Genomic DNA, 27776 nt, shown 5'->3' with positions numbered 1-27776 from the left:
ATTCTCTGTTTCTTTCTCTCACTGTGTCTCTGTCTCTCCTCACCCCCACATATATTAACTGTGAGTTAGGCAAGTTAAGTAAAGATCTGTATTGACTCAGTTTTGTAGGAGTGCCAGTGCTTCTATATCCATACAGCATTCAGGACAGTTGTGAGGTGCTTGCTTAGTTTTGGATTATTTTACCTATGCCATCATGTAATGGTCATCATTTTGTATTCCACCTTCGCTACATTGCTCAGATATTTCTCTTCTCATGTTTGGTTTTGGTTATTTCAAAGCGATCTAGTGTGACGGGTGAACAAAAAAAAGCATCAAATAGCGTGAACTGATCAGCTGTGAATGGTATATTTTTAAGGGGAGATGATGCTCATTAACCGACTGGCCACCCTTCAATTTACAAGTTGTAAACTGTCCAAATATCTTTCACTTTGAGACATCTTTTCATTGGTTGTAAATCTTACATACTGTGTGTCTTTTAAAACCCTTTCTTAGCTTACCCATTGAAGTGTCTCATAACATGAAACAGAAGACAGATTACAGAAAACACATGGTTGACTTGGTGTCCCCAGAGGTAAGAATTGTTGCCAACCTGCAGGCTTTTTCGAAATTAAGGCTTCTGATGAAACAAATACACCTGACATTGTTTATGTCAACAGGGTCAAAGAGAGACACATGTTAGAAGTATGCTGGCAGTATTATACATGGCCACTTGTTGCATGCACTGGGGCAATACAAGAGCAAGACTGCTGGCTAAGTGTTGCTACATAATGGCTCTGTCTTAGCTGTCACAAGCAGCTTGGCAGTGTGAAGACAATGTTTTACCAATTAGTGTATGTAACATTTGTGAGCATTTCAATTCCTTATAAATATAATGCCGCTTGTAACTTGACATTTTATTCATTTAGCAAATGCCTTTATAGGGACATACAAATATAGGAAGATCTAAATTGCATAGTTATTGCAGTCTCTCAAGAAACAATCTGTACTTTAACAGGCACAGTGCAACAAGAACATTATTATATCTTAAGGGCAATATCATACACAATGTTGTGGGCGCGGTGTGTTTACGAGACAGTGCTACAGGTCCACAGGTACTTAAAAACAAAATGCAGAAGAACACATTTTCACATATATCACAATAAAGCAATGTATTGTTAAGTGCAGCTTCGAGTGCCCTTAGGCCAAACAAACAAGCAATTAGCTGGAGCTTGAGGTGAGTCTTCAGGCCTCGTTGGAAAGACTCTGGTCGGAGGGAGGTAATTACCCCGCTGTGGAGAAGAAGGATGGCATGGTAAGGTGTGTGAGCACCCTTCTTTCTTTGTGCAAGGGTCACAAGATGACCCAGTGTCACAGACGGCAGCGTATCATCCGCACTGCTGAGAAGGTGATTGGCTGCAATCTGCCTACCCTCGAGGACCTGCACACCTCGAGGACCCTGAGGCGAGCGAGGAAGATTGTGGCCGACTCCTCCCACCCTGGACACTCCCTGTTTCAGTCACTCCCCTCCGGCAGAAGGCTGCGTCCATCAGGACCAATACCTCACGCCACAAAAACAGTTTCTTCCCTTCCGCTGTTGGCCTCTTCAACAAGGCCAAGGGACCACAATGACTCTAATGACTTCTTGCTTAAAACACACTGCTTTTTGCACTGCATTACAAAATGGTATCTTGTACATTTGTATTTTTTGTAATATTTGTATTTTTGTATTTTTATATTGTAATTTACGGCAACTTATATTTTATTTTATTGTATATTTAATTCTATTCTAATCCCACTTAGTACTGCTAGTTTATGTACCCTTAGTATAGATAGTCCACATATTTAAATTTTAGGTATATGTTTATTGTATGCACCTTCCTGCCAAAGCAAATTCCTTGTCTGTGCAAACTTTCATGGCGAATAAATCCCATTCTGATTCTGATTCTGATTCTGAGTGAAGGGCTGGGGCTGGATGATATCAATGAGGCCAAAATGTTGTGGGGAGTCAGGTGGCTGAGCGGTGAAGGAATCGGGCTAGTAATCCGAAGGTTGCCAGTTCGATTCCCGGTCATGCCAACTGACGTTGTGTCCTTCACCCTACTTGCCTCGGGGGAATGTCCCTGTACTTACTGTAAGTCGCTCTGGATAAGAGCGTCTGCTAAATGACTAAATGTAAAATGAAGTCAGTCAGACATGCTGAGATCCTTCATTGACTTGGAGATCAGAGGGTGTGAAGGAATGAAACAGTTGAGTATTGTCAGCATAAGAGTGGTAAGAGTGAACTGAAAGAAATGATCTAAACTGTGTGTGTGTGTATGTATGTGTGTGTGGAATTTAATTAATCTAAATGAACTCATTAAAACTGCACAATGCATGAAAGTTGCCTCATGTATTGAAAGTGCCAAAAGTACTTTTGAATGTCTTGTGTCCATCGATTGACTGACATGTTGAATGAATTAAATGAGTCATCTCTTTTTAAATGAAGCATGTTGACCTTTCCGACTGAAATGGGTTTGTCTACAAACCATGTCTGTTGTTTCTCTATGTCAAAAGTTGTTTTCTGCTGCTCTTCCAATGTGTCTAATGTGTGGACAGTGACAGCCTCTGGCAAGAGCTAAGTTGTGAGCTACTCGATGACAAGCAGGAGGAAAGAGAAGAGGAGAGGCCTCAGGCAGAATGGCAAAGCTTGAACAGGACACACACTGAGTTTTTATTCTGTACTCTCTCACTGTCTTTTTCTTCTCTCTCCTTTCCCTATCTCATAAAAGCTTCAAAAAGGAGTTGCAGATTGTTCTGTTCTGTTCTCCACTGATAAATACATCAAAAACATGATTTGAGTAAAAGGGGACATTTAAATCTAAATGCACAAAAATAGTTTCGACGTTGAGCATTATCCCAGAAGTGTTGTGTGGATGCATCAATAACTTCCCTGCATGACCTTTAAGTCACTCATGAATTGTCCCCACTCTATGCCAGAACCTGGTTACAGATCACTGCACAGAGAACTGTCCTGCATCCTAGATCTTGCCTAAATCTTCTTTGAATGAAAAACTTTTAGCCGATCGATAGGCAAGCCAACAATTGTGTATGAAGTCTTCAACTGATTAGATTCATGCAATTAACTTTGAATCAACCCAAAACAATTATTAATGAATATAATCTCCCATAGGCGCTCCAGTCACGACTAGAGCAGCAGAGCATTCAAATGCTCTTTTGACTGCAAATTTGTGCAGCACACAAACAACATTCTACAAAAGAATGACGGATTGTCAGTATGGCATGATGAGCCAGGTCTTTTATAGATAACCGCTGTCTCCTATCAACCAATCTGAAAAGAGCTTTGCTCTGGTAGACAGTAGGAATTTAAGAATATGAAGAATCGTGTCATGAGCCAGGGTAATAGACATGAAGGATGTAACATCTAACAGCCGAACATGTTTGAAATACTAACCATTGCTGTTTACATAGATGACATGGCTTTGTGCTCTACAAATCAATGTGCTTGATTGATTGGTTGTCTTTATTCAAAATGTGGTCTTGGATCTAAATTAGATTGTGTTCGAATATACAGATGAGGAGGTAGTTTGAGGGAGGACTAGTACAGTTCTCATGCCCAGCTCCTGCTCCTAAAACCTCCTACTGACACACCCACACCCCCCACATACCCAGCACCCCCCACTCTGTGGCAAACTTGGAGGAAACACCGTAAAATGCTTCTGAGATGGCGTGAAAAGCACAACTGTAAAAACCAGCCATCCATCCTGCTTCGTGCATAATAGTTAGACCTTGTAATGTACCTTGCAAGAAAAGATTTCCTTACTGCGTTAGAGGAAAAACATCCAGTGTAATGCTGATGAAAACATGTAGCCTCAACAAGACCGAATGGAGTGAAGACAGAGTATAATCGTTTTTGACATTGCTTGTCTTGGCAGTGTTTTCTCGGCTTAGCATATTTTTTTTACAGTATTTGTATTATATGTACATCGAGTTCAGAGAACATAGAATTTGTTGGAGAAAAATTGGAAATGTAAATGTCGTATTTATGTAAATGATCAGCCATTTGTTTCTGGATATTCTTTAATGGCATTCATTCTGCCTAATTTATCTTTGGTCAAATAATTTATACAAGAAAGCAAATAATTCAGACCATGCTTTTCTCTTTATAGTATTACTGTATACAATAATTGTACTATCAAGGGGTAGGTGTATTTTGAGGTTTTGAGAGTCTATGTTCTAGTTTCTGGCTGCTTGTGTGAATTCTGTTTGGGGGGGAGGGTATTCAAGCAGTTGAGAAAACTGTCATATTAAAGTTGTGGTTGACGTAATTCCCTTTGGACAATGCCAGTTTTGGACCAATCTCTGAGCAGCAGTTTAGTTAGGGTAACAAGCTACAGGGAGATCCCTGCTGACAGGGTGAACACCACAGCCTGCGTCACAACTTCACAGACAGCACAGCCCTCTCTCTCCTAGCCTACTCCAATCCACCAGTAATACATGTTGTAAGAGAGAAAGATGTTCGCTTACGTGTTGTGCTTGTAGGTAAAATTACAGGAACGTATTCAGTGTATGTGCTTTTATGCAGTTGTTCTACATAAAAAGAAAATGATCTGACTTTTTGGATCTTCTCTAGCAATTATCAAGCTGATTTTGAAAAAAGATAAGGATATCACACTGTAGTCTTCTTCTAATAATGCAGTGAGCCACAGCATGTCCACCCATGATGGTCCTGATGACATTCAGAATCTGATATAAAGGAGAGAAGTTAATTGTTGACCTTTGACCTTGGATTGAAGTTTCAGAATGAAGGATATATTCTCTAGTGTTACTCCAAGACTACAACCATATACTTGATACAAGACCTGGGTAGAAATTGTATTTGATCCTGTCACACACTGTACATCCGTATCTGTGCTTTATGGATTGTATCTGGAACAATTTGAACCATTGGGTTCATACCTAAACTTCAAACTCCGCCCACCTGACATCAAGGGCATACTCCGTCTCTTGTGGCAGCTTCTCCACTGTCTATTACAGAGAAAGAGTACCTTTAAGAAAGTACAGCACAACGTTACATCGGCAACCATGTAACTACAGAGCAATGCGGAAAGTCACAACATTGTATGTAGTTACATCGGAACTGCTGCAATATGAAATCACAATACACTGAGGTTTAGGAGTACGAGTTTTCACACAAGTGAAACTTGACATGGCAGAGGTTGTGCTTTCCAGGGTACTTACCAGATTACTTTTAATGTGTGTCAACTTCAACCTTCAAATCCCCTTTTACATCCACCTCTTACAACACAGCAATTCGTAAATGCACAATTCAGCTACTCTGTCTTTACTCTAGGTATTGTCATGTTGTTACATTGTAGTTAATGTAACCTTAATGTTAACCTTACTGATAAAGGTACCAAAAGTATATTTTGCTTTCGTTGATACATACACTTTTGCAGGTTTGTGTATTCATTTATACATCTGTTCTACACAAAATATAGTTTTGTTCAGAGAGACAGCAAGAGCGAGAGCGAGAGAGAGGGAGAGAGAGTGTGTGTATTGTAAGTGTGTGTGTGTGTGTCAATTTGAGTAAATTGTTCATTTGTACTATCAAAGATATAATTGGTTGGATGTGGATTCCAGGAAGTGCTTCAATATACCTTGGAAATCTTTCGGATGCACAATCATCTAGCAACGTTCGATCATCTACTGAGCATTGCATATACCGACCTACATGTAGGGTATTGAAGGACACTCATGTCTTGATTTATTAAATTAAATAATTTACCTGTCTGCAAGCTTGCTGAAATAAAGCCATCCAAAAGATGTCCAATAAATAATAAAATACCGGATCAGATTTGTTATCTGATTACCAGTGACAAAAAGCGCACAAACAGACAGATTTGATTGTGTTTTATTGTTTTCAGTGCTACAGAGATAATGATGTAAAACGGAAACCTTCGGCCACGCGTTCCATGGAATGCATGACTTCGGCACATGTTATGACACATCTTGCATGGTGAAACAACGATGCTTTGCATGTTAAGCAACAACATCGAATATACAAGAGCAGCTTGTTCAGTCAAGTACAGGCCTAAACATACAACCTTCAAATGGGTGGGTCTCTTAGCGTAACTTACATCCGGCCATTAATGGCAGTCGGTTTATAGCCTACTTTATTTCAGAATCACTCTCCCTGAATTAAAGTATGTTGCTTTTTTTTGCGTTTTATTACCTCAAAAGACAGACGTATGTGTCCCCGTCCCTTAATTGGGTTCATAATTCAAGGTAAGTAAACTTACGCACTCACACATATTATGAATGGGTATGTCACGCTCTGTGGAATTTGCATTTGATGATTTTTTTGAAAGCACTTTGGAAGTCTTTGTTGAAGTAGGCATATATAATTGGGTTAAGGAGAGAGTTGGAGTAGCCCAGCCAGTTTATGACGTCCCCAAGCCAGTCGGGCATGTAACAGCTCTCGGAGCAAAAAGGCAACACTAGTGCCACAATGAAAAACGGCAACCAGCAAAAGATAAAAGTTCCCATGATTATTCCTAGAGTTTTTACAGTTTTGCGCTCTCGAGCCAGAGCTATCTTCCTCTTCACGTCTGTGCTCTTTTCGTTTCTATTTTCGAGCACATGTGTTGATTGTGGGGTATTTGGTAGAGGCAGGTGATTCTTGGAATCCTTTTGAATTTCCATGATTTCTAACGACTCGCCGTCCACCCCGTGCTTCAAGGCGCCGTTTAGGCATGGAGAGTTAGGATTGGGCTCCACGTTGCGCTTCCAGTTAATGCCCCCTGCCTCTCCGTTGGCTTTCTTGTGGAATACAGCTGGAGAAACTGACAAACACTGGTCAGACCCTTTTGCTTTCTCAGTTTTCTTCACTGTCTTTCGAATCCTGAACCTCGCTGCTTTAAATATCCGTCCGTACAAGACCAGCATCAGAATGAGCGGAATGTAAAATGCCCCGAAAGTGGAGTAGATAGTGTAGCCCGGGTCCTGACTGATGGTGCAAGCGTCGGGGTTAGCCCTGTCCTCAGCTTTTCTCCAGCCTAACATAGGTGGAATGGAGATCGAGAAGCCAATCAACCAAGTCAAACTTATCAGGAGCGCAGCTCGCCTGGGTGTCCGTTTATTTACATAGTCAATCGGGTCAGTGATAGCCCAGTACCTGTCCAAGGCAATGGCGCACAAGTGCAGGATGGACGAAGTACAGCACAACACATCCAGCGAGATGAATATGTCACATATCTCTTGTCCCAGGGTCCATTTATTTAGGACTTGGTAGAGGGCCGCCATGGGGAGCACCAGAACGGATACCATCAGATCCGTGACGGCCAGGGAACCGATAAGGTAGTTGGCCACGTTCTGGAGAGACCTCTCCAACGCAATGGCTGCGACGACGCACGCGTTCCCAAATATTGAGCAGAGGATAAGGGCCCCCAGGAGCATTGAGGTGATTACCTGATAACTGAGCTCCACGTCTGGTAGAGGTCGAGAAGCCGCCGTGCTGTTCTCACTTTCAGTCCAATCTGCAACCACGTCCGCGACATCTGGAAACGTGGAGGTAGTATCATTGTCGTTACTGCTGTTTGTAAAATCCATATTTCGTCCACCGGGCACCAAGAGGCGCGGACTGGCAGAAGAGACAACGGGGAAGTCAGGGCTCGGACAGTCAATACCTCGCTCTGACGCCGGTTAGGGTACTGCCAGGGTCTATCGGAGTTTCCGAGCCCGTTCCCTTGTTCTGAGGACGCATGACGCAGTCGTTGTGAGTGTTTGGGGTACGGGTGTTGGGCTGGGCGCTCACTGGTAGCCTACTGCGAATTATCTGAGTCTGGTGACGCCGTGAATTCATTTATACCAGCAGCGTTAGGTACGTCAGACTGCTTGGAGGTCGCCAACTAGTTTTGTTGCTCTGTTCTTTCGGACGGAGTGTCTTTTGCTGCAGACCACAGACGGTGAGCGGAGCTTTCTCTGGCTTTTATCCAAGTTGTGTTGCGTTTTTTCTTGAAGGTTAGGATACCTTTCTTCTGTTTTCAAATACAATGTACTACAGTATATGCTAGATATAGATTACTTTAGGGGATTTATGTTCCTTTACTTTTAATATAATTGAGTAGAATACAGGGTCCATAAACAACTCCATAAATTGTAAACAAACAACAACAACAAAAAGGGTCTGAGTAAATTACAGTTGATAATTGCGCATAGAACATGACTTCAGTGGACGCGGAGCCAGTGTGCTCACAAGTGATGTTTCAGCACCACGGAAAGCACCATGCGAGAATCCTGTGCAGGGATTTGCTGTCCTCTGCTGTACATAGCAAGAAGCAGCGCAGAGCGGCGGGCACGTCCAAGCCTCGTGTGAATCAAGTGTGATGCTGATCAGACAGTGATCACTGACCTGTTAAAACCCAACTATTAAAATGTTTACAAAAGAACGCATGCGTTCACTTAACCAATAATGCTAAATCAGATTGTAGGCCTATCTGAAGGAAAGGCGAAATGGAGTCAGCATGTTCGAAAACTCTGCTGGTCACGATCTTATAACGGTGTGACGGTAGTAGAAAACCATATAGCAGGCAAGGTAATTTGGGGAAAATACACATTACAAGTTTTATTCTAATTTTTTAATTTTTTATTATTTCACATCAGAACCCCAGAATAATTTATAATAAAAACCAACCAAAAAATTGGAGGGTGATATTGATAAAGAATTTGATTGCATTTAGCTGAATCGAATGTACTGTATTTGCATCCCATGTTTGTTTTAGTTTTTTTATTTGTGGGTGGGGGGGGGGGCGGTGGGGGTGGGGGGGGGGAGAGGTATAGCCAGATTTTATTTAAAAAAATATATATATATATTACTGAGAAAGATTTTAATGCTGTCTGTAAAATGTCAAGGCATTTAGAAGGCCAAATGTTACACTTTTAGAATGTGAAAACATTCCTGTAAAACTTTTAAAAAGGTCTTCCATTGAGAAAACCTTTTCATAATTTAAATAATAAATCAAACTAATGCTAATTAAAAAATATTTGTGCATTCAGTTGCAGACTACATATACCCATTTGGTGTTTTTGCTTGTAAGGTAATTCATTGACACACCCACACACACACACACACCCACACGCTGCTGATCAATCAAAACGTAAAAGGGCTGACACCACATTAGTTGGGAAAAAAGTGGCTCTAGATATTTCGCCTTATTTCTGTTCTGTGTGTTCAGTAGCTGCATTGTTGTGGCATGTAGCTGCTGTGTTTCTATAGGCCCCCCAGGACAATGGACAGGCTGTGAACTTGCACCTATTGTGGTGGGGTTTGCCAGGGGGGCTTTAGCTTTGTCAACAGTGCAGAATGTCCCAGGGGCCCCCACAGGCAGGCCGGGGCAAGGCAGGGCTGGGTGCTCAACGGACACCTCTGTCAACGCCTGGGGGGTCAACGGTCTACTGGAATGCTCCCCACAGTCCTCAGAGAGCTCTATCCTGGCATCCAGAACCACCAGGGAGTCCAGAGCTAAAGAAAAAGGATTAGTGGGAGTGGAAGAGAGAGGGCCTGAAGAGAAGACAAGAAGAATAAATAAGAAAATGAGCAGGGAGGTTAAGGAAGCAAAGAGGAGCACATAGACAGAGAGGAAGAGGAAAGACATCGGTAGCAAAAACAAACCCTGGTGTGGAGGGTGTGGACCTATATCCTCCTGATTAGAGGGAGAACGAGGTCATGTGTTCACATGTGGGAGCATCTGGTCTACATGGTTCTGGTTGGAACCCTCGCAGGACTGAATCAGGAGCCAGGGCTGAACTTGACAGTGACAATGAACTGGGGCTCGTGGCTGAAACTTTGGGCCTGGAAGGGAGAACTCGGTCACGACACATAGACATTGGTGCAGCAGGGAGAGATATTAACTTGGCTGGGGTGGAGTTACTGCTACGGTCTGCACTACCTGGAAGAAAAACCCACAGGAAGCCACACAGCGTGGATTACAGTGAGAGTGTGGGAGAGAACACTGGAGACAGGGACCGAGAGAGAGAGACTGTGAGTGTGAGAGGTTTAAGCAGAAGGGAAAGGGAAAGAGACAGAGAGGTCCACAGAAACCGAGAGAGGGACAGAGAGAGAAACAGAGTAAGTGACAAAGATAGAGAGAGGAACAAGACAGTAAGAGAAGGGATAAGGAGCAGGACTCAAAGTCTTTCGAACAGCTCCAGCACATTCCTGGCCTACGACATGGAGGACCCTGAGGGTACAGAGAGTCGGCAGAGTGGAGCACCCTCCCCCAGGACACCCTCCATCAGCCACAAGGGCAACGCCATAACCCTCCACTGCTGCCCCCCTCACCTTGCCTCTGGGTCGGCCTCTCCTGCCCTTCCCCGACCCTCCATCCGAATCAGGACCACCACCATGTCGCCACAGAGATCTGTTGCAGAACAGCGCTATGACAGGTCCTCATGCACAAACAGAGAACGCGATGCATTCTGGGTACAGTCATGGACAAGGATGGGCCAACCCACGCAGACCCAGAGGACTCAGTCACGCCTCCCTTCCCACAGCAGCTCAGAGCTGGGTGAGGAAGAGGAGGAGGAAGGGGTGGAGGGAGAAGAAGAAGAGGCAGACGGAGTGGAGGAAGGTGGAGAGGCAGGGGTCAGTGGTGTGTCTCAGGTGGTGACCCAGACTCTCGTGCCGGCTGTGCCTTCATCCCTTGCTCGGGGGGGCGAGAAAAGGATGAGTAAAAGAGAGAAAAACAGGTTAAAGAGCCTAAGGAAGAGGCAGAGGAGGAGGGAGAGATGGAGACAAAACCAGCTACAGGAGAACATGCAGGTAAGGCCCACCGAATGGTGTGTGGATGCTCTTAATGTTGTTCAGTACTGCTTTTATAACTCTGGGTCTTCCTCAGATCATTTCTGATCCAAACACACCATTTTCCATAATATAGGGTTGCCCAACACTTCTACTAATCAGCTTGTTCTAAAATGTAACAGGTTGATAGCAATAGTATTGGAACTAAAACTGGGCTTGCAATGCCCTGTGCTTGTGAAGCAATGTATCCCTGGGTACTGTACACATCTGTAGGTGTGTCTCAATTGTCGTATGGAGTCAATATACAGTACAAAATTCCTTTGGAATGACATAATACAGTGTACCTGTATGAATAGTCAAGTCAGAAACTGAACAGTGTAATGTGGAAGATAAGTCACGTGTATGCAGCATCAGTTGCTTGCTTAAGCCAGCATGGATTTGTTCCATAGAGTAGAAGCTTTGTAACAGGCTGATTTAAGACAGACCTTCCAAGAGATATGTGTATGTGTATCTACAGGAGGGCATGCAGAGTACACGTCCTTGTGCATGTGCTTGTGTGTGTGTGTGTGTATGTGTGTGTGTTTGTGCTCATTGCCCATCCATCATCAGCCAGCTCCTCTAAAAAGCTATTATCTGTGCAGTGAAAGTGGGGTTACATCTGAATTGGCTGCATCATGAGGCTTGTCCAGAGAGCTCTTCACTCCCACCCAAACAAAGAACATATTCCAGTTTGATTGGCTGTGCTGTAGCAAATCCACAGTCACGTTGATGTGCTGGAATTATTTAGATAAGAGAATTAATGTAACAGAGTGTTGCTTTAAAAGGGAATATGTCTCTATTGTATTCTAATTCAAGACTTAGAAAGTCAAACACTCTTCAGGACATTCTAGACACAGTTGAAATAAATAACAATGGCTACAAAAGAAAGAATATCACATTTCCACTGTTCTGCACCAAATCAGCCCCTAGGTTAGACAGCTTCTACAATCATTTATTAAGACATTGTGTGTGTCTAGGAGAGTATTGTGTGTGTTCAAGGGAGTTGCAAAGAAGAGGAAATAATTCAGGAAGCCGCAGAACAGTCAAGATAGGGAATACACTCACCCTCTCTGATAAATATGTATTTTCAAAAGTCCTTCTAGAATACATTTTGGTCATCCATGGGTGCGTGTATGATTGTATACATGTGTGTCTGTGCATTAGGGAGAGCTGTTATGTTTTTGTGAGTGTAACCACCACCTGGAGACAGTGGTGTCTATGATGAGACGAGCATTCTGTTTTTGAGTTCCACGTTAATGACACACCTTGGGAGGAGACGATGGCGTGCCCGGGAGGTCTCTAGAGCTTCACCTGGGTGTGATAGCGGTAATTACGCTGGGAGAAGTCCCACGTTCCAGTGGGCTAGACCATCTTCAATGTGTTAGAGACTCCACGGAACTGGAATTTTTAAGGAGGAGTAGGTTAGGAAAGTGAAGAATGACATTGATTGGACTGGTGTGTAAATTAGAAGGTAAATGTGTATGATCCAGTTATACAGGTTCCTTATAGTTTGAAATATTATGTATGTACTATGCACATTTGGACATGATGGGTCTCAAACCCATACCTCTCCTTTTACTTTGTCTAGTACAGTCCCTTCACATGTTAGTTAGTGGATGTAGAAATACTTCACACTTATCAAATGGATAAGTGTGAAGTACAATGGAACAGAATGACAGTTGAATTAAACACATTTAACAGAATCTCCAGAGAACAGAAAGATGTGTGCTATGCAGCCAAATCTAAAAAGGCTAGAAATATCTTTCATTCATATAAACCTTATTTGACACTTGTGAGACAGACATTATTATTATAATTTAGAGAACAGTAAGAGCAATAAAGATCAATGATATCCTTCTTGAGAGTTGTTTTACATTAGGTATTAAAATAGTATTGATTTACCATTAACAATATGAAGAACAATGCCATTTCCTTTTTTCAAACTTTCTTCTAGAGCTCAACAGGGAACCCATCCAGCAGTAGTGAAGATGAGTATATGAGCCCCGGGGACAGGGACAGCTACATCTGCGCCGTGTGTCTGGATGTGTACTTTAGTCCCTACATGTGCACTCCCTGCCACCACATCTTCTGTGAGCCTTGTCTGAGGACCCTGGCAAAGAACAACCCCACCAATACCCCCTGTCCACTCTGCAGGACCATCATCACACATGTCTACTTCCAGAAAGGTAAAGTCTGGTTGTCTGTGTGATGGGGTGGTTGACAGGTTTCGATTTGAGTTCAGTGTATCAGGTATTAGTATGTATTTATTCCAAGATGTGCATATTGCATGCCATCTGGCCACAATACACATTTGAAGGTACAAATTTAAACTTGCTGACCTTCTTACCATAGAGCACTTTGAGATTACAAAAGCAACCTTCCTTCTCCTGTTTTTGTGAGCACATCTGAATGTGTGTCCATGAGTTTGGCTTGTAGTTATAATGTAGTTAGGCAGCAGAAACTCAAGCTACTGATAGTGGACGAGCCCCAGCTGCAGAAGTCCCTCTGGGGGCTGAAACCTGGGACCAGATGTGTCAGTCCTGCTTCCTGTCTCCAAATGAACATCTGATGATATTACACACTTCCATGTCAATAGATAGATTATGTAGACTGATATTTTTTAGGGAAATTATAAAAAATGTGTTTGTGTGAGTGCGTTTGTGTGTTTTCAAGTACATTCTGAATACAGCGGTGTACACATACTGACTGACTATCATTCACACCAACTCACCAATGTGATTGTCCAGTTAAGGTTGGAAAACTATCATAGTATGTGATGTAATTGTTCTTAAATACTGTACAGTCGTAGTTCAAACTCACATTTTCCCCTAACATAAGTGAAAGATTTAACATATATTATATAATCTATCTTTTTAGTTTCCTTTTTTTCTCACTTTTTTTCTCCAACTTTAACTGCTGTTTTTAGATCTCTCCACAAGTTTTCAGTGGAATTCAGATTTGGAGTCGGAGTTTGGTATAGCACAGATGGTGTGCTTTACCCAAAAGTCTTTATTTGGTTTCATCTGTCCACAGGACATTCTCCCAGAAGGATGTTTGCATGTAAAGATGTGTTTTGGCAAATTGCAGTCAGGCTTCCTAATGTCCTTCTCTCAGCATTGGGGTCTACCTGGGTCTTTTTATCTTTAACATCCTTTCATTGAGTTGCTGATGGATGGTGTGAGTTGAAACTGTTGCATCTCATGTCTGAAGGTCATTTTAAATCTGTGTGGCAATCGCTTTCTCCACCATTCGAACAATCCTTTTCTGAAATCTTCCATTAAGTTTTTTCTTACGTCCACACACATTGAGATAGGCTGCCATGGCATGAGCCTTAAACGTCTTGAAAACATTACACACGATGGAAACAGGACGATCAAAGTCTCTCTGGAGAAGGATTTGAGATTGTCCATACTTGGCTACAATCCGGTGTGTCAGATGGCTGAGCGTTTAGGGAGTCGGGCTGTTAATCAGAAGGTTGTTGGTTTGATTCCCGGCTGTGCCAAATTATGTTGTGTCCTTGGGCAAGGCACTTCACCCTACTTGCCTTGGGGAGAATGTCCCTGTACTTACTGTAAGTCACTCTGGATAAGAGCATCTGCTAAATGACTAAATGTAATGACCTCCTCAGATAATTCTCTGGTTGTCTTTCTTTTGTCCATGCACATGGCGAAACAAAACATGAGAATGAGGATTCCTTTGTGAGATGTTGTAAATTATTCAGATTCAACTGGTCACCAGAGACATGTGAACACCGAAACATATTTTAATGTAAAAGAAAATCTGGAAGAAATGTTGCATTATTTGAAAAAAGCACAAGGGTGCAAATATTTTTGGCCACGACTGTAAAACGATGAATACACGATGAGGTTATATAACACTGTCATTTGTTGTTGTGAAAGAGAGAGATGCAGGGGGCATAGCTTGGTAGAGAGAGATTGAGGGAGAGGATATGTTGTTGGAGTTATAGAAGGCATTCTATAACTCCAACAACCTCTCCTCTCTCTAAGAGTCGGTGCTTATGAGGACATTGAACATATCAAGGGTTCTTGAGAGTGATTGGGTAGCCAAGGATTTTAGATGTGAGTCTTTTGTTGATTATTACAGCCATGGTGACTCTGAGGACAACAGCAAGAACTGGGGGTTGGGGTTCTGGTTTTGTATTAACTGGGCCATGATGGTGCTTTACTTTGTTTTTATACTGTATGTCAGCACCTTAATTAAAAGGAGTGAAATAATAAAAACAATCAAACCAAATCTTCCAATATTTGGGGATGTAATTGGGTTATGATGTGTTTTTTTTATTTATGGCTGTTGCAGAGTTGAACCACACAGCTCGAGCATACTTCCCAAAAGAGTATATCTCCAGAAAGCAGAACTTCCAGAAAGCCAGCTGTGCAAAATGGCCTCTTCCAAGTTGTAGGAAACTATTTCGTATTTTTGGGGGTGAGTGCAACAATGTATTTACATGTTTTATTTCACAATGTCATGATAGCATGGGCTACTACACAAGTAATACGAGGAACAGTAGCAAAAGATGAAATATAGATCCATGGGTAAAAGAGATGGGTTTCAAATAGCATAATATCAACTTATAGCACAAGAAAATGATAACACACAATCCATATGATTTCTTAAACAGGTTTCCAGAGACCTGCTAGCCCCATTGCCAGGCGTCAATTTCCCCATGGAGGTTACCGCCTAGACGCCATGGACTTTGAGGACGATTCTCGGGGCTGGCGCTTCGACATGGACATGGTGATCATTTACATCTATTCAGTCAACTGGGTCATCGGCTTCTTTATATTTTGCTTCCTCTGCTACTTCTTCTTCCCCTCATTTTGAAGACATTGGCAGGATGGATGAATAACTGGATCGATTAATGAATGGATAGATGAATGGAAAGATGGGTGGATTAAAAGACATATAGCGTAGTTCTTTTAAACTATTTCTATTTTCTGGAAATGTCCAAGACTGCCATCTCTGTTAGTCATAGACTGTACTTATTTAGGTTATGTAATGGGTGATTTGTTAATATTTTACAAACTCTAAACCCTTAATTTCTTACAGCATTTAATTTCAACAGTGAAACTTTTTAAAATCTAAATATCCTATTCAAAAGGAAAGTTATTTCCTCAAATGCCTTATTAACCAAATACAGTTCTAATTTGTTTCTCAGTAGTGCATCTTTGATGTTGATCGTTGATCCAAATCATGCTCTTTCATGCTTGACTAGCTCTTCTGTTTATGTTGTGTAGTTTGATTAAAGTCTACATGTGTAGTCTTTACAATTAGACAGCTTGAAATACTCTTCAAATTGTATTACTACATTATTGTATTTACAGATACACGTCATGTACGTATATACAGTGTACCCCAAAAACTTGAAAGACAATGTTGAGATTTTACATCGTAACGAACCTGGGTGATTACATTTTTTATTTCTGAGGAAGATTTTAACAACGTAGCCAAACCAGTGTGCTTCACAGATGATGGTACTGTATTCACAACAACACAGAATACGAGTGTTCATAGTAATTTTGGGTTCAATACCAGTATGTTTAAGGATTTCAGCTGAAACTCACAATAAAGCAAAAATAATGAGCTCTTTTCTTTTGTGCACTCTGTCCTTCTTACATCTTTGCTGAGGTAGTATTTATCATGAACTCAAGTAATAATACCAATACAATCGAAACACATTAGAATTATAATGTTATCGACAGTCCTCTGTGTTTAAATACCAGCCTCCCAAACCCCCTGTGAGACGTTACCCAGGCCAAGAACATTTGATGTGCTGTTCCTGGGTTTAAAGGTGATTTCTAAATAGTTCCAATTTGGAACAGCAACAAGCAGAAACCTTCTTTGTTTCAGCCCTCAGCTTCAGTTTCTGATTGGCTCTCAGTGAAGATGTGGTATATTCTACCCTCCACTCCAGGTACCACAGCCACAGCCACGGCTTCTCCCAGGAGCTTTTCGTTCACACTTTTCTCAATGGCTGCAAAAAACAACAGTTCCACATTGTCTCAAACAAAAATGGAAACAAACCAAGATTTCATAACAAGGTATTTCAACCATGCATATGTTCTTAAATAAATAAATCATTTTCTTTAAAGGAATATATAAACATACAAGAATGCATGCATGGATAAACAAATAAGTAAAATCAATCAATGGATGAATGAATGACACATCTGCTTACCGGACACTGAAGGGCTGTCAGAGACCTTGATAAGACCCATTCTATGACCAGACCTGCAGGTCTTCAGTCCTCTGACTATCATGCCTGACTCAAAGTGGTTGACTAGGATGGTGGAGAGGATTTGGGCATTCTCAATGTCAAAGCTCAGAGGGCAGCCTTGGAACATCGTATAGCCATCTTTGCCCTGAAGACATTTTGCAGTATCAATTGATTCACTAAATTATTCAATACAACCACTTTTTGTGTATTTGAAAGCCTGCTTCTTTTTTTGCTTGTTTATTCCACTAAGGTTGCACTGATTTGCCAAATAAAAGCATAGGACATGTATGGAGAAATACCTTTGTTAGGTATTCTTTCATTGCCACCAAGTACCTCCTCGTTTTATCCAAACTCTTCCCTTGAACTTTAACTGTTTTAGCAATGACCCTCGCTCCTGGTTTTTTATTTGGATCAAAGCCAAATTGTATCCCCGCAACCTGTAGAAATCTGATGTCACAATACCAATACATGTTTTTCATATTCACATACACATGTGAAGATAACGACACATGATTATTTGCTGGCTAGATCAAAAGAACATTTTGAATCATTGTCAGGAAAGCGTGTTGTGCCAACCAACACATAGACTCCAACACACATTGAAAATGATTGAGCCTCTTTGCTTGGTATGGCTGTACACAAGCTAGCTACCTGCCATCCAGTTCTGGGTAGTTCCTAACCCCGTTCTCCAAGCCCTCATACAACTGCTGTCCGGTGGCCTCCACCACCAACACTAGGTCTTTGATGGGTAGGATCTGTAGCAGGTCACGCATAGTCAGGGGCCCAGTTGGGTGAATACGGTCTGACCGCAGAGTACCTGCAACACATGGCCATGAGACAACCTGCACCAAGCTGTCCCCATTTGATTCCTCAGTATGAGGAAAGTTATGGATGAAACAGGAGTGTAATAGTCCCTACATAAACCTTTCACTATGTGAATTCAACCCCAATCTAAAGGGTTGAGAATGTACAGTAATAACCTGAGTTGAGAAGGGCCACCTCAGCATGGGTGGCCTCCAGCATAGCATTGGTGATGAGATTTCCTATGTTGCACTCCCCTCGCCTCACTGTGGCACAGCGTCCATCTAGTTCAATGTCCATGTGACAGATGACCTCTCCTAGCACATGCTGACAGAGTGAGAGAGTGTGTGAGAGAGAAAGAATGAAGCTTTCTTTAATTAAACTGAGTACAATTTGTTTGAATTGCGGGAATGGGAAATAGATATATGTATTCATAGAGTATGCTATTTAGAGAGAGAGAGAGAGAGAGAGAGAGAGAGAGAGAGAGAGAGAGAGAGAGAGAGCAAGAGAGTGAGAGTGAGAGTGAGAGTGAGAGAGAGAGAGAGAGAGAGAGAGAGAGAGTGAGAGTGAGAGTGAGAGAGAGAGAGAGAGAGAGAGAGAGAGAGAGAGAGAGAGAGAGAGAGAGAGAGAGAGAGAGCAAGAGAGTGAGAGTGAGAGTGAGAGTGAGAGAGAGAGAGAGAGAGAGAGAGAGAGAGTGAGAGTGAGAGTGAGAGAGAGAGAGAGAGAGAGAGAGAGAGAGAGAGAGAGAGAGAGAGAGAGAGAGAGAGAGAGAGAGAGAGAGAGAGAGAGAGAGAGAGAGAAAGAAAGAGGGGGATTTTGCTCCTTTTACCTTTTCAGTGCCTCTGTGTCCCCTGTACATCACTACATACCACATAAAGCTTTTTTTGCATGTGGGTGTTACAGTAACATCTTTGCAATATGAAGTGTGAAATCAATAGAAAATACAAATATTCTGAGAAATAGAACAATATTATACACAGTATAGACCTACTGCACCTAGACCTACCTGAATGTTGTTGGTGTATCCATTCACAATCTGCTTGATCTCATTGTCTTCCTCCAGGTGTTTCATGGTTGAGATCTTATGGCAGCTATATTTAAAAGTCATGTCTTGGTCCCTGACAACATCAATTTTTGACATATATCTAAACTCAGAACCACTTTTTACTATCAGTATCCCATTCACCTCCAGAACTCCATACTCATGATCATGGCCCCCTAGAATGAGATCCAGACCCCTGGATTCTGACGCCAACCTGATGTCATTATGCCATCTCATGTGTGTAAGCGCAATGACCAGTTTGGCTCCCTGCTCTCTGAGTTCTGCAGAAAGAGCATTGGCAGTCTCTACGTAGTCAACATAGATGATGTTGTTTCTGTCTACAGTTCCCAGAGTCTCCAGCCAATCCTCCTCCACTAGACCCATAAGGCCAATTTTCTGACCATTCCACTCCAGGATATTGCTCACCAAACCGTGCCCCAGGGTTTTATTGGTAAACCTGTTTGCCAAGAAATTACAGAAATGAATTGCATCTACAAGGGCATCCCTAAAATAGCATAGGCACAGTGTTAATTCCTCACAACATCTCCAATTATTGATGATGGCTGATGGACTGTCATTCCACTGTACAGCATTTCTATAGATCTATTAAAAGTAGGTAAAGAGGGGGTAAAAGAGTACCTGTCATAGACATTGCTGAGAAACCAGGGGAAGGTCATCTGTGGAGTCAGCTCCTCCAAGACATCCACTCCAAAATCAAACTCATGGTTGCCTTGAATGATTAAAACATGAAGATCCATCAACAACAAAAATGAGAGGTGGGGAGGGGAGTAATGCACAAATGAATTACCAAGACTTCCTTGGTCTGAATAATATTAATGGATGGCTGGAAGGAACAGCACTTACCATACACAGCGCAATGGACTCCTAATTTATTGAGAATATCAACCATGTGCTTTCCTTTTGTGATTGTACTAAGTATGGAAGGGTTCAGACAGTCACCACTGAAAACTACAAATGGATTCAATGCCTGGAATTCTTTCATAGCAGTGGCAAACCTAGAGTTAAAGACAAGTTAGTGTTATTACTGCTCAGACATGACAAAAGCCCATCGCTGTCCTTTTGCATTGGCGACATAGTTGAAGGCTATAACTTAGCCCAGGTTTAATGTTACTTAAAAAAGCCACGAATAGGTTAGATTTAAAATATTTTAAAGGTGTATATTTTTTTAAAGATGATACCTGGTTAGCCTATTTGGTTAGACAGAAACTGGGGGGGGGGGGGGGGGGGGACGCGACCTAACTGCAGTACTACTGAATAACGTTTAGGTTGTAGCTATATTGTTAGCCATATTGTTAGCTAGCCTAGCTAGAGATAGAGCTAGCCATGTTGGTCCGCAACGTTACCTCGCAGCGCCGCCAACAGGTTCCTCAGATCTAGCCTCTATTTCGTACACATCGTTGAAATGTAAAATAGTAAGTACTACTTCTGGTTCTTTACAACTAGGTACAGCTGGACTACTTTCACTTGACATATTCGACATTGGATTGCTGTTGGAAGTTAAGAGAAATGTATCCTTAGTCCCGTCGATAAATCTCCTTGGAGACTATGCGCTTTTAGTTGTGATGAGAATTGAGCGCGTGAAAGGCAACGCTATAAATTAGGCTACACCTCTGGCATGACTGTTACCTAGATGGGATATTTAAAAACCATCAGCACTACAATAAAAATAGCATGTTCACGACGTATAAATGCATAACATGTACTTATATTAATAGCACTAACTTTTAGATTAAATGTTCTTAGTTCAATACATTTACATATAGGCATAATTGCCCACAAGGCTATAGTTTCAGAAAACTTGGGGGTCTGGCTTGGCGGGTCGTTTTAGTATTCCTGTCCTATGGGTGTGCAGCTTTGCAAGCCACGTCAGGCCTGTAGCAACTGCTCGTCTCGCTCACCAAGGTTAGATACACTCGACTGAGACACTGGAAGAAAAAGACCTTGGGAACTGAATCGCAATCTTGGCACACTGTTTTTGTGCGTTTATTTTCACCCGAAGCCTATGAAACACGTGTGACTGATATACAGTGACATTTTCTATTCTATTTCTATTAAAGCGACGTTTTTTGCATTGTCGAGACAATACTTTGTTTTTGTCAAGTGATTCATGGAAACGCGAAATCATAAGAAATGGTTGTATTTGGTGAAAAGTCGTGAAAGCGATTGTATCCTACGACAACGACAGCGGTGCTTAAGGAAAGAGAGCTCCACCGGTCCCGAAGTTGGTGGTGATTGTCAAGGCTGTATCGTGTAGGCTACCGTCTGCTGGAGTGAAGGTGACTCGCGCCCCCTTTGCAGTCGAGGCAATGCGGAGAGGATTCGCGAGCGCTCATCCGGTTCTTCAGCGCGCCGAGTGTTGCCTTCAAAAATACTTGTATATATTGCTGCTGTCAAGAGAATAGGAAGAGACATAGAAGGAAAGAGAGCAATAATACTAAGTAGGCTATAGCATATCCCTTATAGCATATCCCAGTAGGGATTTGCTTCGTTGTATCTTTCCCAAATTGCCTGGTAACGGAGGAGACGACATAGGACACAAGAGCCAAATACTGTAGAGTTTTGGGAAGATAAACAACGTTCTGTATTAGCGCTGTTTTATTCGTGGATGTGTATGCATGAGTTCTGCACCGAATGGGCGCAAGAACCGCCCCAGATCCGCCGGGAACATCTTTCAGATCGGCAAACCTCCCAATCGAGACCAAGAGAGGAGAGAGAGCACCGAAAGTACCCGCAAAGCCCAACGCGCCGTGGCCGACTGCAGAATGGTGGGTTTGCGACAAGATCGTAGGCTACTGGGTTTCTCTGATGTAGAGTGCACCTAACCCACCCTTTCTTTGTTTGAATTTGCTTGAATTGAAGCATCGCACACGACTGGGATCATTTAACTGCAACTACACTGTGTCGAAATAAGCACATGCCTGCTGCAGAGTGCCCCTAATGTTTTTGCACTTCTAGGACTGGACGTGATTGTTACATATATCATTTTGCATATGGTGCACCACGTCGGCTATTAGAAGTCTAACTGGTTATGTGGGATGGTCTCCTCCGTACATTACATTTTTCTGACGCTTTATGAGATGGACGAAACCTGACTCGATTCACAGGTTCTAGCAGAAACGTCCATATAAATTCTTCATCCGTCTCACCCATCTCTGAACGTCACAGAATCTCAGACCACAGGGCAATAGCAAAATTATTATTGAATTCTACACGGCATCCCAAAGAAAATTGCTTTGTCTTTCAGTTTATTTGAAGTTGTTGATTGATTAGTCCAACTTAGCATCATGTGCTTTTGACAATACACAATGTATATGGTTTAGGTGCAGTTTATTTTTAACTTAATCCTAATATGAAGACATCAATAATGATTACGGTTGGCAAATAATGATTAGGCCACAAACACAGATCGGAATGAAATTTAGTTTCAGGCTGGCTGTACGCAACAGCAAATACAAAGCTATGCTCAGGTTTTGTTTTGCCTTTGCAGTCGTCATAGTCCTCGCAGCTGAATCTGCCTATGCTCGGCATTTATCTTATCTTGTTCTCGACTTTGAAGTCTGCAAGTCTCTAGCCTCTAAACTCTTAGCCTATCTCACATTTTAATGTTTTTTTTCTCCTTTGAAATTGAATGGTCTTGAGTGTCTGCAAAGTCGGAAAATGCTGGTTGGTTATTCAATATCATTCTGATAACAAGCTCACTTTTATTCTGCAGATCGTTCAGGAGTTTAACACCCTCGTGGCCCTGTACCGTGAACTGGTAATCTCAATAGGCGAAATCTCCGTCGACTGCCCCTTGTTACGTGCCGATATGCTAAAGACCCGAACGAAAGGTTGTGAGATGGCCAGAGCCGCCCACCAGAGCCTGACAGTAATATCTGGGTGAGTATAGGTTAGAGGCTGTCCGTGGTCCTGAAAGAGAAACCGCATCGCCGCTCCTTTTTAGTTCCAGCTATACTTTTCCGTTATTTAAGGGATTTTTTCCCCCCCGAAGGTTTGGAAATCATTTGTTGTTTGTCTCCGCTCCCTCCCGTTAGGAGTTGTCGATGCATCCAAAATCAGTCGACATGTCGACTGATTTTCGTAATTCGTAAAAGTTTTTGTTAACATGCAAACTATGTTTGTACAATTTATAGTGAGTGATTTAAAAAAGTCTAACCTGCTCAATAGCTTGTTAGAATGTGTCCAGTCCGATATAGTTATATATTTCAAATAGACTACTTTTATATAGCCTTCTTACAACCGTTATAACATTAAAATAGCATGCTTGTTTTAGTCTCATCTGCCTACATATTTTACATAATGACAATGTGTGGTTAAATATGGAGCCCTTTGCTTTAACCTATCCATCTTTTTAATAATACATTTCCTACCATGTCCTTTAGGTGATTTCATTATGTGTATCCTTCACTGCCTGTTACACGCATGACAAAATCAGAGCATCTCGTTCCTGTGTCACATGGCCTGCTATCCGGGAGTCATGCATCAGTCTTTCTCAGTCCTGTATTGCCGTGACTCACATAGTTTGTGATCAAAGTCCCGACACCATCTTCACAGCCCAGGCAGGATGTCCTAGGAATCCTCAGATATATCTTAATACTCTTAAATGAGTAAGCTAGAAGAGTCCTAATGGAATACCTGTCTCTGCATAAGAAGCCACAATTAAGCCTCAACCACTGCAACACAGAGTATTGCAGAGAAAATGTTAATAAACTATTACTAATTTTAGTTACTAGTATTACAGCTACAGTACCACCACATTTCAATAACTCATATTTACTACAATACCAGGAATTACTTCCTTACTATACATCTCTCTGGATTGTAGTGCATACTATGGTTATGTTAGCAAAGTTTCACTTACCTGGAGTCAAAAAAGCAATCCCTTTACACATGACTGTCCTAATCATCACCCCCACCTGCATCCAAACCCTGTTTTGTATGAAGAAAATTATAAGGACACATCTTCTTTCTCACTTGTCCCAGCAGTCTGATAATGCACACCAACATACATCAACTGCACATACATGATAGGACACATACTGCATTGATCATTTGTGCAAATATGTCATAAAGGTAGATTACCCAGATTTGGGCATGACGGTTTAGTAAGTTAGTTCTCCTGTTTGTTTGTGCGTGTTTGTATTGTTGTACACATTATTATTATTATTATACAACTCTGACTGAGTGGAAGGTGTACTTGCTCTGACTTTTTCTGTACCTCCATAAGACCTGAGGATGGAGAGATCCATCCAGAGATCTGCAGGCTCTTCATCCAGCTGCAGTGCTGCTTGGAGATGTACATCACTGAGATGCTCAAGTCTGTGTGTCTGTTGGGCTCCCTGCAACTCCACAGAAAAGGTAGGACACCGTAGATCAAACCTTTATGCTAGTTCAACTTTGCTCTTGTCTTAGGCCCAGGAATATGTGCATGTGTTTGCTTCAGGGAAAGAGTCGTGCGGACCCCACAGAATTGACAGTAAGGTGGAGGAAAGCTCGGACATTCCCATCCTGGAGGACACCTCTTCTTCACCCATGGACTGTCCTCAGCTCTGCTGGCTAGTGGCCACAGATATAGACAATATAGAGAGGTGGGTCAGTGCCTGTGAGTGAGTAAGTGTGGCCAACGAGTTTGACATTGTTTTCTGTTCATTTCTTTGATACATAATGATAGATAGGAGCCATAAACTGTGATTTGACAGGGACATGAGAGAAATGAAGAATCTTCTCAGCAAACTCAGGGAGACAATGCCTTTACCACTGAAGAACCAAGGTAGGACATCCCATGACCCACAGCACTGTTGTTTATCCTCCGAAATAACCTACGTACATGTATTTTTAATTTAAACACATTTAATGAACAGGAACAATAATGTTTGATCATTCAAGGTATACCGCTCATCTATCTAGTGTCTGGATAATGTACTCCACTTTTCACCCGTCTGCGTGTTTTCTAACAGATGACAGCAGCTTGCTGAACCTGACTCCCTACCCTCTGGTCCGGCAGAGAAAGAGGCGTTTCTTTGGGCTCTGTTGCCTGGTAAACAGCTAAGGGCCCCACCCAGGAGACTGCATATAAAATAAAATAAATGTTGCTCCACAGTCTTCACCACTTGTGTCTGGCACACCAATCTATTACTGCCATTTTCAAGATAGCTCCCTCGTTCTTACTTTGGTTGAAAAGGCTACCCATTTTATTTTGTAATACAAAGATGTAACAAAACCAATTGTCACAAACATATATTTTGAGATATTTTGCCACCAAATTGCTAACTTTTTAGTCCAATATCTTGTTTGTCCAATCTACATGGAAAACAGATTGTGACATAATGTCTACATTGGATTTCTTTAATGTGATGGATTACTGGCTGAATTTGAAATGACATCTGACACCAGTCTGTTACTGTAGAAAATACATACATACAGCACACTTACAGTATAGCGGGTATGAAGTCGGTTAGCATTGAACTGAGTGTGCAGCATTAGGTCTGCAGGGTACTGTATGTTTTGTATGTGTCTTGTTCTGTTGTTTTGTTTCTTGGTGTTTACTACTACACGTAACATTTATTTAGTCTTCCATGAACCAAAAAACTGTACCCAACTTTTACTTTCCAGCTTCAAGCGTAAAACAATACAATATATTACAAAAAAAAATCTTCTTTGCACATATATTACGTCTATAACTGGAAACTTTAGACCTGCATATACTCATACTCTGGAAGTGATGCGCACTAAATTATTTTCCAAGTTGGATTTATTTAGCAAAGTCCTGGAAATTTGGCATAAGCAGGTAGAGTCCCCCTGTGTGTCTGGAACAGTCAATGCAAGTAACAGGGTGGCTTAGCATGGATCTTGTTTATTACTGATCGTAATGTATGTGTAGGGCATGGAGAAGGTTGTAGTTCAAGCTGGTAAAAGCTAAAACAAATTTTACATTGTAATAAAACTTTTTAATATAAAACAGGTGGTCTGTCTGTTGTCATTTGACATAGAATATGCAATTTGCTATTACCTCCACAGGGTGGTGATGTAATTTGAATAATGAGTCAAAGAGTCAAACCAGTAGCTTCCAGTGACCTTGTACTCTGCATTTAAATGACGTCACCAACACTCATGTGTTGCCAAAAAAGCAACACCTCAATGAAACAGTGGTGTGATAGAATGTGCCACTGTGAACTCAGTGTACAGACAACATTTTCAAAGGCAGATTTCACACATGAAGTGTGATAATGAAGTCTTGTAGTTGACCAGGCCGTGAATGCGTGTGAGTGGGCCGAGGGGGTGAAACATCAGGCCGGGGCTGAGGCCTCGCTTCATCCTGTATGGAAGCCGGCTGACGGACAGGAGTATCCAGCCACACTGACGGTATTGTTTGGTATGTCGTTTTGTCGATGCATAAGGGAACTGGCACCCTTCTCAGTCGGCTAGCGTGCCACCAAGTACCATCGGTGAGGATGAACAGGCCATTCCCAACTGCTGGGTGACTTGTAGAGGGGAAGACGCAAAACATTTTTTATTTTTTTAAACACTTTTATTGTCATGGTGGGGCCTACGGACCCTGATCCAGTCTCGTAGACAGGAAAGTGAAGGTGCTAGCATCAAAGAAAGTGTGGAAGCAGGTGTTACCTGGATTTAATGTAGAGCAGATTTGGGAGAAAGTGGTGGTGAATCTCAATAGTTAAGAATGCACATAATTACATTTTCACTAAAGTGGTGCTCCATCAGATAGACATGCCGGTCTATCAGATGTGCGATGTATGTGGGGTGAGTGTGTGGTATTAGAGGGGTTCAACGTCCAATTAAGGGACTTAGTAGATAGGTACTGGGGACAGGAATGAATAAGTGGGTTTGAGTCGAGGCGAGATTTGTTTTCTTCGTTAAATGTTATTTTCTGTTCTACTGTAGACCTGTGCTTTCTGAATCTGACTCAAGGAGGTGTGGGCGTCGGCCCGCAAAAAAACAAACATTTTCTCACTTTTTTGTTGGCAAAATAGCAACCAAAAAAAAACAGATTATCACAATTATTTAGCGGGACAGATATTATTGCTCAGGAGCCAGTTTTGTCCCACGGTCCGCATCAGCCTCCTCCCTGACCCCAACCCTATCCTGGATCCTGCTCCAGAACTTTACTCTGCTGCCACCTGGAACGCCTTTTCTAACCCCTCTAACACCCCTAACCACAACCCCTCCACTGATCCTGATCTGAACCTCTGCCAAGGTGTGATGACTGCTCTCCCTTGGTGATCTAAGGTTACAGAAATGAACAGACTGTACGGATAGGGGATTACAAAGGGTTGGGCTACTAAGGTGTGTCTTTGTAAATGTATCATAAACATGTATATATATTTGGGTGTGTTTTTGTGTGTGCCTTTTTGTGGAATACTCACATTATACAGAAAATCCTGTCTCCAAAGCATGTTGGGATAGCCAGCACTTCTGCTACATCAGCACTTCTTTACCCCTTTATCTTCCCCTAACCTTAGGAATGACCTATTTGCTTATTTATTAAAACATGTCTTATTTATGTTGAGGTAGTGCATTCCCTGACCTAAAGTCTTACCTCCAAGTAGCATCCTACCCATGGTTAACTTAACTCCCAGATTTCCCCTTATTTTTGAGTTAGGAAAGAGGGTGATCTGGGACTGGGAGGGGGTTTAAGGTTAGTGTACACGGGCACAGGGGCTCATTATCTAGACCCAAGAGAAAATAAAATGAAAAGATTGAGAAAAAAAACAAAGGAGAAAACAAAAGATTTAAGAGAAAAAGAATGAATACAAGTTTATTTTCCTTCCTTTTACAGGAAGATCTAAAAAAATGAATACGTGCAAAGAAAGCGGAGGGGGGAGAGGAGGTTTAAGATCAGG

The 27776-nt window shown here is 41.9% G+C and overlaps 4 protein-coding genes across 7 annotated transcripts; 2 read left to right on the top strand and 2 right to left on the bottom strand.

The window, feature by feature from the left end:
- Nucleotides 1–5893: 5893 nt before the first annotated feature.
- Nucleotides 5894–7838, bottom strand: htr1aa (5-hydroxytryptamine (serotonin) receptor 1A a). Its single transcript, XM_062454419.1, has one exon. It carries the CDS (start codon nucleotides 7585–7587, stop codon nucleotides 6307–6309), a length of 1281 nt encoding a protein of 426 aa, XP_062310403.1. The 5' UTR covers nucleotides 7588–7838; the 3' UTR covers nucleotides 5894–6306.
- A 1030-nt stretch (nucleotides 7839–8868) lies between these two features.
- Nucleotides 8869–16425, top strand: rnf180a (ring finger protein 180a). Its single transcript, XM_062454732.1, has 4 exons — nucleotides 8869–10798; nucleotides 12771–13002; nucleotides 15134–15259; nucleotides 15456–16425. Exons 1-4 carry the CDS (start codon nucleotides 9704–9706, stop codon nucleotides 15656–15658), a joined length of 1656 nt encoding a protein of 551 aa, XP_062310716.1. The 5' UTR covers nucleotides 8869–9703; the 3' UTR covers nucleotides 15659–16425.
- Nucleotides 15464–21058, bottom strand: LOC134015299 (trifunctional nucleotide phosphoesterase protein YfkN-like). 4 transcript variants are annotated; one of them, XM_062454734.1, is made up of 9 exons: nucleotides 20259–21058; nucleotides 19759–19910; nucleotides 19534–19624; nucleotides 18859–19351; nucleotides 18032–18179; nucleotides 17703–17868; nucleotides 17351–17498; nucleotides 17013–17196; nucleotides 15464–16808 (listed from the first exon to the last, which is right to left on the bottom strand). In XM_062454734.1, exons 1-9 carry the CDS (start codon nucleotides 20393–20395, stop codon nucleotides 16681–16683), a joined length of 1647 nt encoding a protein of 548 aa, XP_062310718.1. In that variant the 5' UTR covers nucleotides 20396–21058; the 3' UTR covers nucleotides 15464–16680. The 4 variants fall into 4 exon arrangements, 3 of the variants coding, with proteins under 3 accessions (XP_062310718.1, XP_062310720.1, XP_062310719.1); XR_009929092.1 differs by having other exon boundaries at nucleotides 16670–16808; nucleotides 17013–17114; XM_062454736.1 differs by lacking the exon at nucleotides 15464–16808 and having other exon boundaries at nucleotides 17018–17196; nucleotides 17385–17488.
- rgs7bpa (regulator of G protein signaling 7 binding protein a) lies at nucleotides 20711–26130 on the top strand. Its single transcript, XM_062454742.1, has 6 exons — nucleotides 20711–21680; nucleotides 22628–22794; nucleotides 24143–24273; nucleotides 24359–24503; nucleotides 24615–24685; nucleotides 24873–26130. The coding sequence occupies exons 1-6, from the start codon at nucleotides 21531–21533 to the stop codon at nucleotides 24962–24964; spliced, it is 756 nt and encodes a 251-aa protein (XP_062310726.1). The 5' UTR covers nucleotides 20711–21530; the 3' UTR covers nucleotides 24965–26130.
- Nucleotides 26131–27776: the final 1646 nt, after the last annotated feature.

This window comes from Osmerus eperlanus, chromosome 28 (genome assembly GCF_963692335.1).
Source record: "Osmerus eperlanus chromosome 28, fOsmEpe2.1, whole genome shotgun sequence".
Classification (NCBI taxonomy): Eukaryota; Metazoa; Chordata; class Actinopteri; order Osmeriformes; family Osmeridae; genus Osmerus; species Osmerus eperlanus.
Note: the sequence above shows the minus strand (reverse complement) of the source record. Positions and strands in the feature narration are given on the sequence as shown.

Excerpts from the sequence above, each read along its gene's own strand:
- rnf180a (XM_062454732.1), top strand. The coding sequence starts at position 9,704 with ATGTGTTCACATGTGGGAGCATCTGGTCTACATGGTTCTGGTTGGAAC. Across the intron at positions 10,799-12,770 it reads AGCTACAGGAGAACATGCAG|AGCTCAACAGGGAACCCATC; the intron begins GTAAGGCCCACC and ends ACTTTCTTCTAG. Across the intron at positions 13,003-15,133 it reads ACATGTCTACTTCCAGAAAG|AGTTGAACCACACAGCTCGA; the intron begins GTAAAGTCTGGT and ends TGGCTGTTGCAG.
- LOC134015299 (XM_062454734.1), bottom strand. The coding sequence starts at position 20,395 with ATGTCGAATATGTCAAGTGAAAGTAGTCCAGCTGTACCTAGTTGTAAA. Across the intron at positions 19,625-19,758 it reads AGTCCATTGCGCTGTGTATG|GCAACCATGAGTTTGATTTT; the intron begins GTAAGTGCTGTT and ends TAATCATTCAAG. Across the intron at positions 19,352-19,533 it reads CTCAGCAATGTCTATGACAG|GTTTACCAATAAAACCCTGG; the intron begins GTACTCTTTTAC and ends CTTGGCAAACAG.
- htr1aa (XM_062454419.1), bottom strand. The coding sequence starts at position 7,587 with ATGGATTTTACAAACAGCAGTAACGACAATGATACTACCTCCACGTTT.
- rgs7bpa (XM_062454742.1), top strand. The coding sequence starts at position 21,531 with ATGAGTTCTGCACCGAATGGGCGCAAGAACCGCCCCAGATCCGCCGGG. Across the intron at positions 21,681-22,627 it reads CCGTGGCCGACTGCAGAATG|ATCGTTCAGGAGTTTAACAC; the intron begins GTGGGTTTGCGA and ends TTTATTCTGCAG. Across the intron at positions 22,795-24,142 it reads AGCCTGACAGTAATATCTGG|ACCTGAGGATGGAGAGATCC; the intron begins GTGAGTATAGGT and ends TACCTCCATAAG.